Source organism: Myotis daubentonii, chromosome 16, assembly GCF_963259705.1.
Source record: "Myotis daubentonii chromosome 16, mMyoDau2.1, whole genome shotgun sequence".
In the NCBI taxonomy this organism is placed as follows: Eukaryota; Metazoa; Chordata; class Mammalia; order Chiroptera; family Vespertilionidae; genus Myotis; species Myotis daubentonii.
In genome coordinates, this window is record NC_081855.1 from 21,113,887 (window position 1) to 21,131,135 (window position 17,249).

At 36.2% G+C, this 17,249-nt stretch overlaps 1 protein-coding gene across 2 annotated transcripts; it reads left to right on the forward strand.

Annotated features, from left to right (window-relative positions):
- The first annotated feature begins 422 nt into the window (after nucleotides 1–422).
- Nucleotides 423–16,856, forward strand: LOC132218216 (spermatogenesis-associated protein 22-like). Of its 2 annotated transcripts, XM_059669099.1 has the most exons (8): nucleotides 423–642; nucleotides 3,194–3,322; nucleotides 5,281–5,341; nucleotides 5,469–5,564; nucleotides 7,563–7,905; nucleotides 10,051–10,180; nucleotides 12,295–12,392; nucleotides 15,749–16,856. In XM_059669099.1, exons 1-8 carry the CDS (start codon nucleotides 600–602, stop codon nucleotides 15,938–15,940), a joined length of 1,092 nt encoding a protein of 363 aa, XP_059525082.1. In that variant the 5' UTR covers nucleotides 423–599; the 3' UTR covers nucleotides 15,941–16,856. The 2 variants fall into 2 exon arrangements, with proteins under 2 accessions (XP_059525082.1, XP_059525083.1); XM_059669100.1 differs by lacking the exon at nucleotides 3,194–3,322.
- Nucleotides 16,857–17,249: the final 393 nt, after the last annotated feature.

Below are 17,249 nucleotides of genomic sequence, written 5' to 3' on the forward strand. Positions count from 1 at the left end.
TGTTGGAATTCTGGAAACGCTGAGTGGAAACAGCTTTTCGGTTATTCTGGGTATTAAGTGAGGCCGCAGTCTTTGTGGTTACGTAGCCCAGAGGCCTCGGGCTCAGGACGGGGAGGGGACCGCCATGGTGTGCTGTGAGGAGACCTGTCCCTTCCCGCCCGGCCAGGGCCGTGGCCGGTGCTGCTCCCGGCCTTCCAGGCACAGAGCTGGCCAGTGCCGTCGCCCGTCCTGCTCCGTCAGACCTGGTTCGGAATTATCCTCACTGTGGGTCATGCGTTCTAAAGTTGCTTACAGAGGCTTGTGTGACATGGCCTCACTGAGGAGGCGAGGTTATCGTCACCCTGGTCCTCGCTGATTTGGAAGAGAGCCGAGCAAACGGTTCACGTCGCTCATTCTCAGTCAGAGATGAACGACTCCACAAACCGTTAACAGGATCAGGTTTGAAATGATAGTTTTTAAACCTTGATTTCAGTAATTATTAGGCTAAGAATTTGATTTTGTTGCTGACACGGTATGAGTTATAAGCCTCTTCCTTTGAAGGTTTAGTCCAATAACTTCATGTGCTAAAGACAAAGGTATTGACTTGGATATTGACGGAAATGAAGAGAAACCTAAATGAAAATTCAACCCGAAGTACAGCAGGTAGGAACAACTTTTATTTTAAAATTTTCTATATTTTGTATATATTATGTAAAGCTTGTGTAATTTATAGATGGAGCATTTTGGAGGAATTTTTGAAAATATGAACATGTAGTCTAGCTTCTTTACTATTTAGGTCCAAGGAAATAAAATAATTTAAGGGAGAACATTTAGTGGCAGAAGTGGTAGTAAAATCATACTTCCGTGGGTTTATGAGTGGTCTTCCTACAAACCCTATGTGTTGGAGTTCTGTTTTTATTTGTATTTATGACTTATTTAAAGTATTTCCAGAAGCACTGCTGTCTCCCTAAAAGCTTTCCTTACTATTTCTGCTTCCCGATTTATTAATTAGAGGATAAGAATGAAGAGAACCAGGGAAATGATGAGAGTGGACAATGAAGATAATAATAGCTGTTATTTATTGTGAATGTACTGTATTTCTAGACATTTAGTTTTATGTAGTAAAATATTTAATTCTTACACCAATCCTTTGAGATGGGCATTATCATCCTTGTTTTCCAGGTGAGAAACTAAGGCACAAAGAGGTTGTTAAAAAGTGACTTAGGAAGTGGCAGAACCAGGATTTGAACCTTGAAATCTGGCTCTAGAGTTCATACCCTTAATCATTGTATTATCCTGCCTATTAGTATGTCCTGTTGGCACAATGAGTTTAAGAAAATTGCCCAAGTTTATACTTTGAAGTTGTATGTAATTCCACCCTACTTTGAAGTCGTAATTCAAACTCAGGAAGTTTGATGCCAGAGCCCATATCATTTCATCAGTTATCACAGAATCTAACTGTTTATTTCTTAATAACCCCTCCTGTAGTATAAGTTTTGATGGACCAGCTAGAGCAGCGGTTCTCAACCTGTGGGTCGCGACCCTTTGGGCGTCGAATGACCCTTCCACAGGGGTCGCCTAAGACCATCGGAAAACACATATATAATTACATATTGTTTTTGTGATTAATCACTATGCTTTAATTATGTTCAATTTGTAACAATGAAAATACATCCTGCATATCAGATATTTAACTGACGATTCCTAACAGTAGCAAAGTTACAGTTATGAAGTAACAACGAAAATAATTTTATGGTTGGGGTCACCACAACATGAGGAACTGTATTCAAGGGTCACGGCATTAGGAAGGATGAGAACCACTGAGCTAGAGTATGGTACAGAGGCAAGATGTGTAAATTGAGACTGAGGAAGCTTGGGTTCTATCTAGGTTCTCCCCTGTGGCAATGTGCAAGCTTTTAGGACCTATTTTCCTCTGAGATCCTTTCTAGTTTTACTGTTTATAAGTTCTGACTTTTGGCTTAACTTGAGATCCCAGTTCTTTTATCTGGAGGGTGTGGGGGTAGTGTTTGTTCTCATTTGGATTGGATATTATCACTCTAATGCATTGTCAACATGATCCACAGAAAATATGCATTCCAGATACCTGGAGTGCTTGTTAAAATTTCAGAGTTTCTATTGAAATAAAACCAATGAGAGTAGGGTCTAGGAACTGGCATGTTAAGCATAATTCCAGCGAAATCTTAGTCAAACTGAAGTTTGAGAACCATGGCAGTAAAGGGTATGCTACCATAGTCCAAAGAGTGGTTAGGGTTTTTGAAAACATGGGTCAATGTCTGATTCTCCTTTACCCCTTTTGTACTTGAAGGGTCCCCTCTAGTTGATATGGTAATAGGCAAGCATAGGTGGGAAATAAGTGAAAAAAAAGTAGATTTGGAAAGGGTTGGGGTGGGGAGGAGGGGTGGGACGAGATGGGAATTACTTCCAAACAAGAGGAAATAAGGCAGTGGTAACTTAGAACAGTGGTTGGCAAACTGCGGCTCGCGAGCCACATGCGGCTCTTTGGCCCCTTGAGTGTGGCTCTTCCACAAAATACCGACTTCGGCACATGGGCCACGAAGTTCCAGTTGCACTGTACATGCATGCCTGCACGCGGTATTTTGTGGAAGATCCACACTCAAGGGGCCAAAGAGCCGCATGTGACTTGCGAGCCGCAGTTTGGTGGCCACTGACCTAGAACAGGAAAGGAGTTTTTACAAAATAGAAACAGACTCCTAGATTCAGACAACAGACTGATGGTTGCCAGAGGAAAGGGAGTTTGAGGGAACCAGGTAAAAAGGTGAAGGGATTAAAAAGTACCAATTGGTAGTTACAAAACAGTCACAGGGATGGAAAGTACAGTGTAGAGGATATAGTCAGTAATATTTTAATTACTGTGTATGGTGCCAGGTGGGTACTTGAAATAGCAGGAGGATTACTGGATAAAAAATATGAATGTCTAACCACTATGCTGCACACTGACACCTGAAACTAATAAAGTTGAATGTAAGCTGCACTTGAAAATAAAATGTTAAAAAAGGAGATTTTAGAGAAACAAATGAGGCTATTTAGGATCTTAAAAAGAAGGTAAGAATCAGTCAAAGCTATAAAATATGTTTATAATAAATGTACAATTAACATATAGCAGTAGACAAATTATTCTATAACTAGATCTATTTTCCTAATATATACTAATTTATTGGATCATTCAATTTAGGCTGCTTGCCTGTACCTTTGTTCAATCAGAAAAAGAGGACTAGACAGCCATTAACTTCCAATCCACTTAAAAATGATCCCGGTATCAGTACTACTTCTGACAGTTATGATTTCCCTCCTCTACCAACAGGTAAGAAAATAATAAGTTGCAAACTTTTAGAAAATAAGAACTAGGATTATAGAAAATTACCATTTCTATTTTATGTTTTTCTTCTTTCCATTATCCAAATATAGGGATTACTTGACTCTTTCTGAGTATTCCGGTACAGTAGTTTGAGTTTCCTTATTTATAAGGGTGGCTTAGAATTTTAAATGGAGTATCTAAGATCTGGAGCCTTTCTTTTAATGAAGTGGTAACCTATATTGTAAATAATTTTCTTTTCTTTTTCATGATACATATGGATATTGTGGTTTAGACCAGCAGTCGGCAACTGTGGTCCGTGGACCACTGGTGGTCCGTGAGGTCCAAAACTTTGGCGACTGCTGCTTTAGACGTTTGGTGCTAAAGAATGAAGAAACTCAAGTTGCCTCAAGAATAAAGCGTGCATGGGAACACAGGAAGGGTAGAAGACCTTAGGAAGGGTAGAAGCCCAGGGATTTCTAATGTTTAGCCTCACTCAGTCTTTTTTCTCCTATAGCATTTTTATCTTTATTTTGTTGGCTTCCTATAGTTTCAACAAGTACGTTAACTAAATTGCCTTTGCTAAGAATTGACATAACCTTTTAAGTCTAGTTTTCAGAGCTCATATTGATCTCCTTCTGTATCTCTTGTTTCAAATTCTAGACCCTGGGAGGTCTTAAACTTTACTGACATTTTACTTATCTTCAGAAAGAAGGCATGGACAGAAAGACATTCTGAAATATATTTGGTGCATGCTGATTATATACGCTTACATTTTTCTTAAAAAATAATAGACTCTTATGCAATTAGAATTTTAAAATCAATTAATCAGTCTCTTTCTCAATACTTGTATTGTTAATTTTATCCACTGTTCAACCATAGACCTTAATCTACTTCTAAATTTATATTTTTCCACATTTGAGGAATTTGAAGTACGGATTTCATATTTTCCCATTTTTATCGATAAAATATTCACATGAATATGCATAAATGGGTATTTGTCTGGTTATTCTCTGCCATTTAAAAAATTACGACTCTGCCATTTAAAAAATTTTGGCTTAGCAGGTAGAGACTTGGCCTGCAGACTGAGGGCTCTCAGGTTCAATTCCTGGTGAAAGGCATGTACCTTGGTTTTAGGCTCGACCCCCAGCCCCAATCAGGGTGTGTGTGGGAGGCAACCAATAGATGTGTCTCTCCCCCTCCCTTCCGTTCTCTCTAAAAATTAATAAAAATATATCCTCGTGTGAGGATTAACAAAAATAAAAAATTCTCCACCCGTGAAAATATTTTTATAAGTAGCATAATGTTGACCTTATATATTAACAAAAATTTGAGCTGCTCCATAGAGAAATTTGTATCCTCCTAAAATACTGAACTCTACAGGCTCTGACCAGGATAACTGTCAGATATGAGATTCTTATATTGGGTACGAGAGAGGACTAGATCAGTGTTTTTGAAATTTTGAAAGATAGGTTGGGAAACAATCTTTTAAAAGAAAAATAGAAGAGAGTAGAGTAGAATAGGAAATACCAGACTGTATCACACATAGTAAGAATAAGAATTGGTGAAATTTTATGTTCTTTCTCCCCCTGCCCAATATCCACACTTGCACACCACACATAAGTATGTTCTGAGTTATGATGTATTTCTTGCGGTGGGTTGGAATAAAAAAGTTTAAGAAACATGGATTACATTGAATTCATGTTACACAGTACAAGGTACTATACTGAGATTGATTGCGGAAAAGATATAGATAAACCTATTACCTTTGCATAAAACACAGTGGGGAGAAAGACATCTATAAAAATTAGTAAGGCACGCTGTGAGAGATTCCTCAACAAAGTGCTGTTGAACAACAAGTCCATATCTAAGTTCTTTTCTTCAAGCTTTCAACCGTCAAATAAGTATGAAATAATTATTATTTTTAAATGTGACCTACTTTACTTTTCTTTCTGTTTACTTTTGAGATTGGGCCTGGGAAGCAATGAATCCAGAGTTGCCTCCTTTAACGAAAACAATCAACACAGGGTATGTGGAAACTTACATCAATGAATGTGTGTCTGTTACTGATTGATGTTATTCTTCTATGTATATTTTACATTTTTAAATTTGGAAACAAACTATTAATATTTAATAAGATATGTTTCCTTGAAAGGCAAATACCACATTCAGTGTCTCATCCCTTGAGAAGCCAAGATTCTGTGTCTAAATCTATTGAACCAAACACTGAAAGGAGCAAGAGTGGTTGGAGGTGAGTCTACCTAAGATTTCTTTCTTTTTCTATTCCTTCTCCTCCCCCTCTCTCCCTCTCTTCTTTATGTCTTCCTCCTTTCTTAGACAGAATTACATTTAGGAAATTTCTCTGCTTAACAACAACTACAGCAATATTAGTTACATTTTATAAAAGAAGTTAAAAAGACTTTAGGTAAATTTGGCAGTGATTATATTTCCAAAGATTTCTTCATGTTTTAATGAAATTTCTGCCAATATTGATCACTATGAGTTTATGATTTTTCTATAGATAATTAGTGACCTAATTGGAAAAAGGCAGAGTCAGAAATAACTGTATTAATATTGGAAATAATTTGGGAACAACGTATTGGAAAAAGAGCATCAAACACATATATTAGTAATTATTGCTTTGATATGCTATTTTAATTCTGACAACAACCTTATGAAGTTAATATTACCCTGACTTTTATTAAAGATATATTTTTAATAAGGGGAAACTAAATAAAGTTGTTAATAAATACATCAATACAATATTTTCACGTTTAAAAAATGAGTTTTGATTTTATTATTATGCTAATTTCCTCAGGACCGTTCAGTTACTTTCTTCAGGACTAGGGCTTGAAACTAGGCCTATTAATAGTTTTGAGATGGTTTTTGTAGGCCTAGTTTCAGCTGCAGGTGCTAGGAGAAAGTCTATTGTGATAGGCATTAGGCTGAGAATTAGGTAATAGATTGTAATCTGGACAGTCACCCAATATTCGATAATCCAGTTTGAAATAACAGGTAATTTGTCAGACAGTTGGAATAAAACAACAGAAAATCTAGGAACAGAAAACATTTGAAAACTCAACTAGGCAGTTCATAATCTGCTGAAGATCTTTTAACTGGTTCTACGTTTAGGTTCAGAATCTAGGCTTTACCTTCACATCCATCTACCCCCAACAGCAGCCTGTTTTGGGGGATCTTATTGATCACTTGGACCCTACCTTTGTCTCTGAAGAGAAGAATCTGAGTGGGACACTGCTTCCTGCCCTGCTCAGGAGCCACAACAACTTAGGCCTCATGGTCTAGTTGGGATACTGAGGATCTGGTTAGGCTCGATTGGCTACTGAAGCGGGCTTGTGTATGGCATGATCTCCCAGGGCTTGTCCAGGCTGGGAGTACCTCCTGAGCAAAAATGTTGGAGGAAGTTGCAGATGTGCTATTACCAGTAAGGAATTGTGAAGCTGAAAGAAACTTTTTTAAACTATGAATAATAAAAGTAATTTCCACAGCCATAGAGAGAGAAGACAAAATTATTTTTGTTCTTTTCTTGAAAATAAAATTGCTATTATATGAAGAGGTGATCACTGTATGAAAAATGTCTTATTGAGGTATATCAGGTAATTAATCATAATACTAACAATATTTTTCCTGAATATTGTGATGTTTGTGGTTTTTATCACCTTTTAAAATTTTGAAATTATTTTTTATTTATTTTCTCATTATTTTCATACCTAATTTTGTTCTTATTTTTCTTAAGAAGGCTCCCCAAAATATACAAACTTCAGATCTCATACAATTTGTATTTATATCTGGTTACAAATTATTTTCATAAAAGAGATGAGTTGTATTATTTGCCCTCTTGTGACATTTGCAGGAAAATTATCCTGTATAATAAAAGCCTATGCTAAATGTCTGACAGTTCGTTGGACCATTTGACCACTCACTATGACATGCACTGGACACCAGAGGGCAGATGCTCTGACCTGTAGGTTAGCTTGCTGCTGGGGTCCGGCCCATCTGGACTGGGCGAGAGGGCTGGATATGCTCTGGAGCTCTCCCGCCGTCCCTCCCCAGCCGGCCGCTGGCCTCCTCTCCCCCATTAGCCAGGCTGAGGGACCCCACCGGTGCACAGATTCGTTGGTCCTCTAGTTCAGAAATAAGAATTACGTATTAATTTTTAAATTAAGAAAATGTAAATGGAAACAAAAACTAATACTAATTTTTGTTTGTAATACTAAAAAAACTATTACAGCTACAGAGATGGCAACAAAAATACCAGCTTCAAAACTTGGGATAGAAGTGATTTTAGGCCTCAATGCAAAAGAACCAACCTAGCGGCAAATGATGGAATAAATTTTTCTCCAGTGAGTTTGGGAGTGCAACAACAGAAACAGCTAAGAGTATCTCAGCCTCCTAACTTACCTCACCAAGGAGAATGTGAAGTACTCGGACAAGCACACTCTTCAAAAACACCTGGCTCCACAATGAGAGGTCTAGGAAAAAACAGTACAGTACAGGCATTTAAGCCCAGTATCCAACAAAGTCAGTTCAAGAAAAAAACATTAGGTGATATTCCAGAAGAAAACGCACTCAAGGTAAATTTTAAAGTATGAATTATTTACATTTTTGTATTTACATGCAAAATATGAGATAAATAAGTATTGAGAAAATTAGAGATACGAACATTTGAAATCAATCCCATGGCATGCAGGTCAATTGGAGTGAATGAATATTAGTTTCTAAAATATTTCCGTAGAGGTTGTGAACGGCTGTTCCTTTTCATAGTTCCTTTAGAGTGTCCTACTGGGTTCTGAATTTCACTGTTTACTAATAATTGAGATGATGGCAGTTTATCCATTGCTTGCAGAAGTTCTCCAAGGTCTTCATATGTCAGTCAAAGTAACAAGGGTCAGCAAACTTTTTCTTTAAAGGACCAGAGGGTAAATACAGTATTGTTTGTTTATGAGCCCCATGGTCTCTCTTGCAACTGCTCAGCTGTACCACTCAGCTCTGCCATTGTAGCTTAAAAGCAGCCATAGACAATACGTAAATGGATGAGTGTGGCATGTTCCCATAAAAATTTACAAAAACACAGCAGGTTAGATATGGACTACAAGCTATAGTTTGCTGACCTTTGCTCTATAATCTGGTTTTATTTTACCTCTAACCTCATGTTTCACATGCCACTAATTCTGCAATGCACTTGCCATTTTCAGATATTCACAATTCTCTAAACATGATATACATGATAATATGACTCTGCTTTGGCTTATGTTCTTCCTATATTTGTACTTCCTTCAGCCTCACTTCCTGTTTCCATTCTTTGAAGTTATTGTTCTTTGCAAATGTCTATACTATATAGCAGGTTTGCTGTCTTCCCTCCCTGTCCCCTGGCCCAGTGGATTGTTTACCCTCTGTCCTCTGGAAAGCTGAACTGTACTACATAGTGCATCATCTTAGGATCCCTTAGCTGACTTCTGTTAGGGGTCAGCCAGTGGGAGTCACTGGCAGGACATCAAAGGGTGAGGAGAGAGGTTGGGTTTTTCTATGCCCTCCCTGCTTAAATGTGGTGTCACAGGCAGTAGCTGTGTCCCGGCATCATATAGTCCCTTTAAGAGTCTAGCTTTCACAGGTTTGGTAATTTCATTTCCTCCCCTGGTCCTTTCAGCCTACGAGTGGTAGGAGTTTTGTATTGTTGTTAGTTTTTGAGTGCTTAAGTGCCTTAGATTAATTCTGCCCAATTGTCTGTGAGCTGTCTTTTCATCTGAGGTAAATTCTTTTTCCCTCCTGGAAATCTAAAATAGCATGTTTCATAGTGGTTCTCACCCTTAGGTTTCCTTATCCATAAGAATGATACAACATAGTGACCTTAATAAAAGTGGCTCATTATGGCAGCATTCCTCTATAGGAGACATTCATACCTTAGTTAAGAGGGGGAGAGGGAGGAAAGGTAATATTTGGAAAACAATGTCCCATCACGTGTTCTTAGATATGCCTTGCCTTCACAAAGGAAAGTGCCACAACCACACTCTAAAAATTAGTATCTTAACACATTGTATTCTTAGTTGATCTTTAAAAGTGTCAAACACAGTCCATCTCAGGGCCTTTTACACTTTCTATTCCCATAGTCCTTACTCAACAACCTATTTAAAATAATTATCTGTCTCTCTTTAGCCTTTTATCCTGTTTTTCAAATGTATAAGATATATAAATTCCTAACATTCTATTATATATTTATTGTTTATTTTATGAATTTCCCACTGGATGTCAAAATTTATGAGGGTATATCTTGTCTGTTTTGTTCACTGTTGTTTCTTCATTAGCTATGTTTGGCACATAGTAGGTACCAATATGTACTTTTTGAGTGAGTGAATGAATGAATGATTCCCCTCCTAGAGGATGAGAACATTAAGGAAAAGAATTGTGTTCTTTTCACCTATATTTATCACAGGGTTGGTACATAGCATTTAAAAAAATATTCAACAAATGAATGAAGCAATGGATGGCCATAGAAATAATTTTCTTCTTGATTGCCTCCAAGTATATCCTAGTTTCTCCTCCTATAAAGTGCTAATGATGCCTTTAATTTATAGGAATAACTACTAAAATTTTCAATAGTTCTTTTACATATTTTACACATGTGCCTATTATAAACACCTAGAATCCTTACAAAGAAAGTGAAAGAGTATGATGGAAAATATGACTGTTTTTCTAATACTATCATTTTATGTTTTCAAAAGGATGCCTCACTGTATCAGTTAAAGCTTAAGGAAAAAGATAATTCTTTAAGAATTGTATCAGCAGTTATTGAAAGCATGAAGTACTGGCGTGAACATGCCCCCAAAACTGTACTTCTTTTTGAAATATTGGGTAGGTATAATACTTCAAAAATACTTACGTAGTACTATTAGATAATAGTGTTCAATGTCAATAGGAATACCTAGGAGATCTTAAGGAAAAAATATTTTGCAAAAGGAGATATTAGCTAATTAGGATTTTTTTTAGTTCCTGGATCTGTCATTGATTTGTGACTTGATGTATTTGATTATTTATGCAGTATTCTTCTGATTCATAATGTTAAAACTGAAAAGATTATTACAAGTAATCTAACTCAACCCTTGAAGTTTGTGAGGAATTGGGGCAAATAAAATAGACTTGACTGAAATCACAAAGCTAGTCAACAGGAAAAAATGGATCTAAGATCTTTATTCTCAATCTAGTGTTATTTCTACTATACTTGACTAAATCCAGTAGTAATTTTGTGTACAAATTCAATCATACTTTAACTACTCTGAAAGAACATTTGTAAAGACCCTTTACTGATATGAACACCCTATAATTCATGTTTTCTAAATTAATATTTAAAAGTGGAAGAGTTTAATAGAGTGTTTCTGGAATTTGATTTTACTAGAATGAAGAGATAAACAAGTAAAAGAGATTCAGAACAGACTTCTTTCAATAGTTTAAGTAAAATAAATATTTAATTTAAATTATGGAATATTCTAAACATACAGAAAAATATAGAGAATACCCATATTCCCATGTTGTAGATATGAAACTCCTGTCCATTTTTCCTCTCTAGAGATAATCACTGTGGTATCTTTCCTGTCCATGCTTTTATAATATTACTATATACATCTGATTTCATAAATTTATGTGGACTTTTAATTGAGTTTTGTGTTTTAAAATACACAGCTTGCATTTTCAGCCAGCATTATGTTTTTGGATTTAGCCATTTTCTTTTTCTTTTTTTTTTTAAAATATATTTTATTGATTTTTTACAGAGAGGAAGGGAGAGAGATAGAGAGTTAGAAACATCGATGAGAGAGAAACATCGATCAGCTGCCTCCAGCACATCTCCTACTGGGGATGTGCCCGCAACCCAGGTACATGCCCTTGACCGGAATCGAACCTGGGACCCTTCAGTCCGCAGCCCGACGCTCTATCCACCGAGCCAAACCGGTTTTGGCAAATTTAGCCATTTTCTGTCCTGCCACAATACTTTCTTTATCTTGGAGCTCCAACTGTGGCCACTTCAGCAGCTTCTGACTCTTTCCTTTTGGCATTAAGTTGCTTATCAAAGTTGTTTATACCACCCATCCTTATACCACAGTGCCACATTCTTCAATGATTTCTTTTGGTTGGACTTTTCCAGAGGCTAGCAAATGACCTCCTGCATATAATTTTCTGACTGGTACCAAGTCCATCACCTAAACCCTGTCTTTGGTCTGAAGCTGGGGAATGGGACACACTAATTGGTCTAAGTCCATCTCAACTCACTCCTGCATTTGGGGTTGGGGACAAATTCAATTCAAATTATATGGCTAAGAATGGCATAGGCGAGGTTTTCTAAAGGAAAATCGAGGTATTAATAGGGGAAATGAAGGCTGACCTCAAAATAACAAATGTTCATTATCAGTTTTTAGTAGGTGGCTGTTAAAGGAATAAATGCTCTCATTTGATACTTTCTTGAGATAAACATAATTATTTGCATTTTATAGATGAGATAGATTTGAAAGAGTTTAAAACAATTTTCTCAATTTAGTACGCGGAAGAACTGGGACTGAAATGCATGCCTTTTGATTTTAACTCAATGTTTATTTTTTTTTTTCATTAAACCACTATACTTATTAGTTATATGTGCGTATTTCATTATTATTATGTAATAGACTGATCTGGGGATTTAACCATTCTATAGACTACATTCTAAGAAAAAGGTTCCGATGGCCAGCCATTGTCAGTTGCATGAATTTTGGCATATGACCTGTTGCTTAGTTGGAGAAGGCCAGAAATTTTCTTTCCGTTAGTATAAAACAGTTTCAGAAATATCTTTTCCTCTTTAAATGTCTTCTTTATTATTGTATAAATAAAACTATGAGGGAATTGGTATGGGAATAGTTATTTAAAGATCAGCTTCTCTTTGTTAAATTTTATTTGCATTTACCATCAATCATTCCCCCCTACCCTTTTTTAATGTTCCTTAGGTGTTCTCGATTCAGCTGTTACACCTGGACCATATTATTCAAAGACTTTTCTTATGAGAGATGGGAAAAATACTTTACCTTGTGTATTTTATGAAATAGTGAGTATTTGTCTAAGTATTCTTTGCAAAGCCTATGCCAACAAAACATACAAATGTAAACTGTAATTCCATTGTAGCAGAAATGATGTTAACACTTTAGTTGTACTTTCAACATTTTGTTTGGTTTTCGTTATGATTTTAAAATTATTTGTTTAACTAATGTGGAGAGCCTACTATGTGCCTGGCCCTGTGCTAGATGCAACAGATACAAATTGGAATATGAATGGTACATGGCTCTTTTGAAGAGATGGTAATCTCAGTAAAAGACGGTTATATAAATGTTACATTGTGGTATGATAAATGGTATGCTAGAGATATGTGCAGGGTGCTATAAAAGTGGATAGGAAGATCAGGAAAAGATTAAAAGAATGTAGTAACCTTATTTTAGATATTTAAGGACTAAATAACCAGAGTGTGTTTGGGAAAAGGAGAGGTAGGGAGGAAAGCACGCTAAATTGAGAGAGCAGCATATTCAAAGACAAGAAGCTAAGAGAGAGCCTGGATTGTATAGGAAACTGCAAGTAGTTTATAGTTATCAGAGTGTAGAGTTCGTAAGTGATGGGGTTTAACGTAGTAGTCCTGAGGTTGGGGGAAGGCAAAGAGTAGGCTGGGATATAAGGAAGAGGCTTGGTGATGAAGAATGGGGTGACAAAGGAAGTCTGGAGGCCTTATATGACTTACATACTTTGTGAGTTTGGCATTAATTCTGAAATTGACTGTAATTCTGAAATCAGACCTGGATTCTAGTTTTTATTCCACCGTTTACTAAGTAAGCTACTTAAACTTTCTGAGCTTCAGTTACTTTATCTGTAAAGTGAGGAGACTAGTTTTTACTTTGAAAAGTTGTTTTGGAGCTTAGGTAATAACACATGAATATATAGCATTTCTGACAGATAGTAGATGATCAAGAAAAAGTAATTGTCAGGTTATTAATTTCTAAAATATCTTGAGTGTTTATTATTTTCTAGTCTTAAGACTTTTTAAATGAAAGTCTTTATACAACAAAGTGTACAACTCATAACTACAATTCTGTGACGTAGCACAAAGTGAATATTACCAGGTTAAGAAATAGAACATTGTTATTACTCCATGCATCCTTGTGCTTCCTCCCGTTCACTACATCCTGTCTCCTAACTTTTAATGTCATAAATTAATTCTGCCTCTATTAAAGCTTTATATAAATAGTATCACCTGGTATGTTTTCTTTTATGTCTGATTTCTTTCACTGAACACAATGTAAGATTCATCTTTATTTTTGTATGTAGCTATAGTTCATTTATTTATATTTATAAGTACGATTTTCTGTTGTTGAATATATCATGGTTTAGTTTACCATCCTACTATTGATTGGCATCTGGATTATTTCCAGATTTCTTGCTATTATGAGTAAGGCTCTGTGAACATTTTTGTATATGTCTCTTGTGCATATGCATGCATTTCTGTTGGGTATATACCTAGGAGTAAAATTGCTGCATCATAGTGCATGTGTATGGTCTAATACAGTAGTTACTGCTAAAGAATGTTCCAAAGGGTTGTGCCAATTTACACACTTACAGTCAGTATAGGTGAGAGTAGTTTCTTTCATTCTTTTCAACATTTAGTATGCCACTCTTCTTTATTTTAGCTGATCTAGTGAGTGTTTAGTGCTACCTCATTTCTCTACAGTTCCCAGTGACTAATGAAGTTGAGCATCTTATATACTTACTGGCCATTTAGATACCTTCTTTTGTAAAGCCTGTTCAGGCCTCACGTTCTTTCTTTTCTTTTCTTTCCTTTTCTTTTCTCTTATTTCTTTTCTTTTCTTTTTTTTCTTTTCTCTTCTCTTCTCTTCTCTTCTCTTCTCTTCTCTTCTCTTCTCTTCTCTCTCTCTCTTCTCTCTTCTCTCTTCTCTCTTCTCTCTTCTCTCTTCTCTCTTCTCTCTTCTCTCTTCTCTCTTCTCTCTTCTCTCTTCTCTCTTCTCTCTTCTCTCTTCTCTCTTCTCTCTCTTCTCTCTTCTCTCTTCTCTCTTCTCTCTTCTCTCTTCTCTCTTCTCTCTTCTCTCTTCTCTCTCTTCTTTCTTCTCTCTTCTCTCTTCTCTCTTCTCTCTTCTCTCTTCTCTCTCTTCTTTCTTTTCTTCCTTTTCTTTCTTTCGTTGTTGTGAATCTTCACCTGAGGATATTTTACCATTGATATTTAGGGAGAGTAGGTGAGAGAGGGAAAGGCAGATACGCATCAGTGTGAGAGAAACACATTGATTGGTTGCCTCCTGCATGTGCCCTGACCAGGGCCCAGGCCAGGGAGGAGTCTGCCCTTGACTAGAATTGAACACAGCGACCCTTTGGTCTGCAGGTGGTGCTCTACTGAGCCAAATCGGCTAGGGCTCATGTTTTTTTCTTTCTATTGAATTATTTGTCTTTTTGTTATTGATTTATAGGAGATTTTAAAAATTACTATTCTTGGTACAAGTTCTTTGTCCATTATGTACATTGCAAGCATTTTCTTATACTTCATTGTTTGCTTTTTAACCTTTAATGGTGGCTTTTGAGGAACAGAAATTCTTCACTTTAATATAGCTCTTTTAGCAGTAATCAACATCTTTCCTTATAGTTAATGCTTTTTATGACAATTTAGTGAAAGCAATCCCAGAATAGTTTAAATATACTCATGATCAAGAGGCTTTGATGCTTGATGATCTTTTTCTGGTTTGTTAGTCCCATTAAGGCATAGCCCTTTTGGTTCCCAATCCTAAGTCTGGGGTGGCATGGGGGTGGTTACCAGAATCTCTTTTTCTTATGAGCCTCTGATTCTAATTTTTCCCCCTAGCCCTATGAAGCTCTGCTCAGTTTCTTAGACTTCAAGCCTTGACTATGATTGATAGATACCTCAAGGGGAAAGCATCCCCAAATATCAGGCCCCATTCTGTACTCCTCTCCTTTCTCAGATGGAGTCTGTAATTCCTCATTGCCTTAGTATCTCTCTGAAATCTACGAGGAGATTTTTAAGTATTTCATCCAGCTATTCCAGTTGTTCTTGCAGAGTTGGTATGAACTACCTTTCTGCCATCTGCTGAAAGTAGAACTCTGGCAGTCTTATAGAAGTGAGTAATTCATGTGCCATTACATTGAGAATCAGTCAGTCTTTTAAGGAGCAGCAGTTTGCTAGCTTGTAAGAAGCCCTACCCAAGTAAAGGTCTTTGCTCTGTGACAGGGCACTCATATATGCCCAGCTGTCATGGTCTTGTCAGCAGTGGGGCCCTAAATCAGGTAAGAGAGTATAGCATTTTGGGTTATTCATATTTAGTTGGTCACATAGTTTCAAACAGTTGAAATTTAGATGAAGTAATAAATGACTATTGATATTTATCTTTTCAAAAACAGGATCGTGAACTTCCAAGACTGATTAGAGGCCGAGTTCATAGGTGTGTTGGAAACTATGACCAGAAAAATAATATTTTCAAATGTGTTTCTGTCAGACCAGCATCTGTTTCTGAACAAAAAACTTTTCAAGCATTTGTCAAAATTGTAGATACTGAGATGAGATATCATACCAATGTAATGAATGAAATTTAAATAGTGCAGTTTAAATACTATAACTTAAAGCACTTTTCTGTTATTGTTTAAATTAGCATCTGCACAGTTTTATAGCTATTGCTTTTCTGTATTTCAGTTGTTGAACTAAAATATTTAAATGCTTTCAAATGTGTAAAGAGTTTTAGAAAAAATAATGTTACTGTCTTTCATGAAAAGAGCACATTTGCTAAAATTCAATAACTATTTCAGATAAAAATGTTCAGTATAGTGGGAATAGATACTTGCTTAACATGAGATAATAATACATTTGAATTAGCCCCAAATCCAACATCAAACTTAATGGGGAAATATAGAGACATTCCCACTAATGTCAGGAACAAGATGACAAGGGTGCCCACTGTTAGTACTGTTACTAAGCACTGTACTGGAGCTGCTAGTTTATGCAGTTTATTTAATGACTTCACTTATTTAGTGAGCACATACTCTGTGCCAAGCAGTGTTTCAAGTGCTGGAGACAAAGAGCAAAGTAACAAAAATCTCTGAACTTATGGAATTTATAATCTGGGTCCCAGAGAATGCTTTAGATAAAAAAAATTGAGATGTAAGAATTTTTGCTACTGGCAGATGATATAATTGTATACATGGAAAACCTAAGAAAATCAACTGAGAAACTACTGCAAAAAGTGAGATAATTTAATAAACTTAATATGCATAAATCATTAGTTAGATAGTTTTTAAGTGACCCATAAACATTAGAGTGTAAAATGGATAGAAATACAATTTAAAATAGAAAAAATTCCAATACTAATTAAGACTAAATGATAAATATGGAAAATATATGAATAAAACTTTAAAATATTAATGAAGTACAGAAGAAAAAACTTGGATAAATGGAAAAATAATTTTCTTGGATAGAAATAAAATATGTTTTTCTCAAATTAATTTGTAGCATGTAATTTCCTCTATGTACACACACACACAAACACACACACACAAACACACAGACACACACACGCCAAGCTGATGATAAAGATTGTGTAAAAAAAAAAAAAGAAATTGTCAAGAAAACTCCAAAAACAACAATAGACAATAATTTTGTTGTATATTATAAAGCCTTAAATATATTATTTATTGCTGCCTAGCCAATTATCCCCACACCCCCAAATTAGTGGCTTAAAACAACAAGTATTCTTCTCACACTTTCAGTGGGCCAGCATTTCAGAGTAACTTGACTGGGCAGCTCTGGCATGTGGTCTCTTAGGAGGACCCACTTCTGAGGTGGCTGATGCAAATGACTGCCAAGGAGGTGCTTTCTGTTGGAAGGAGGCCTGTTTCTTACTATGTGGAC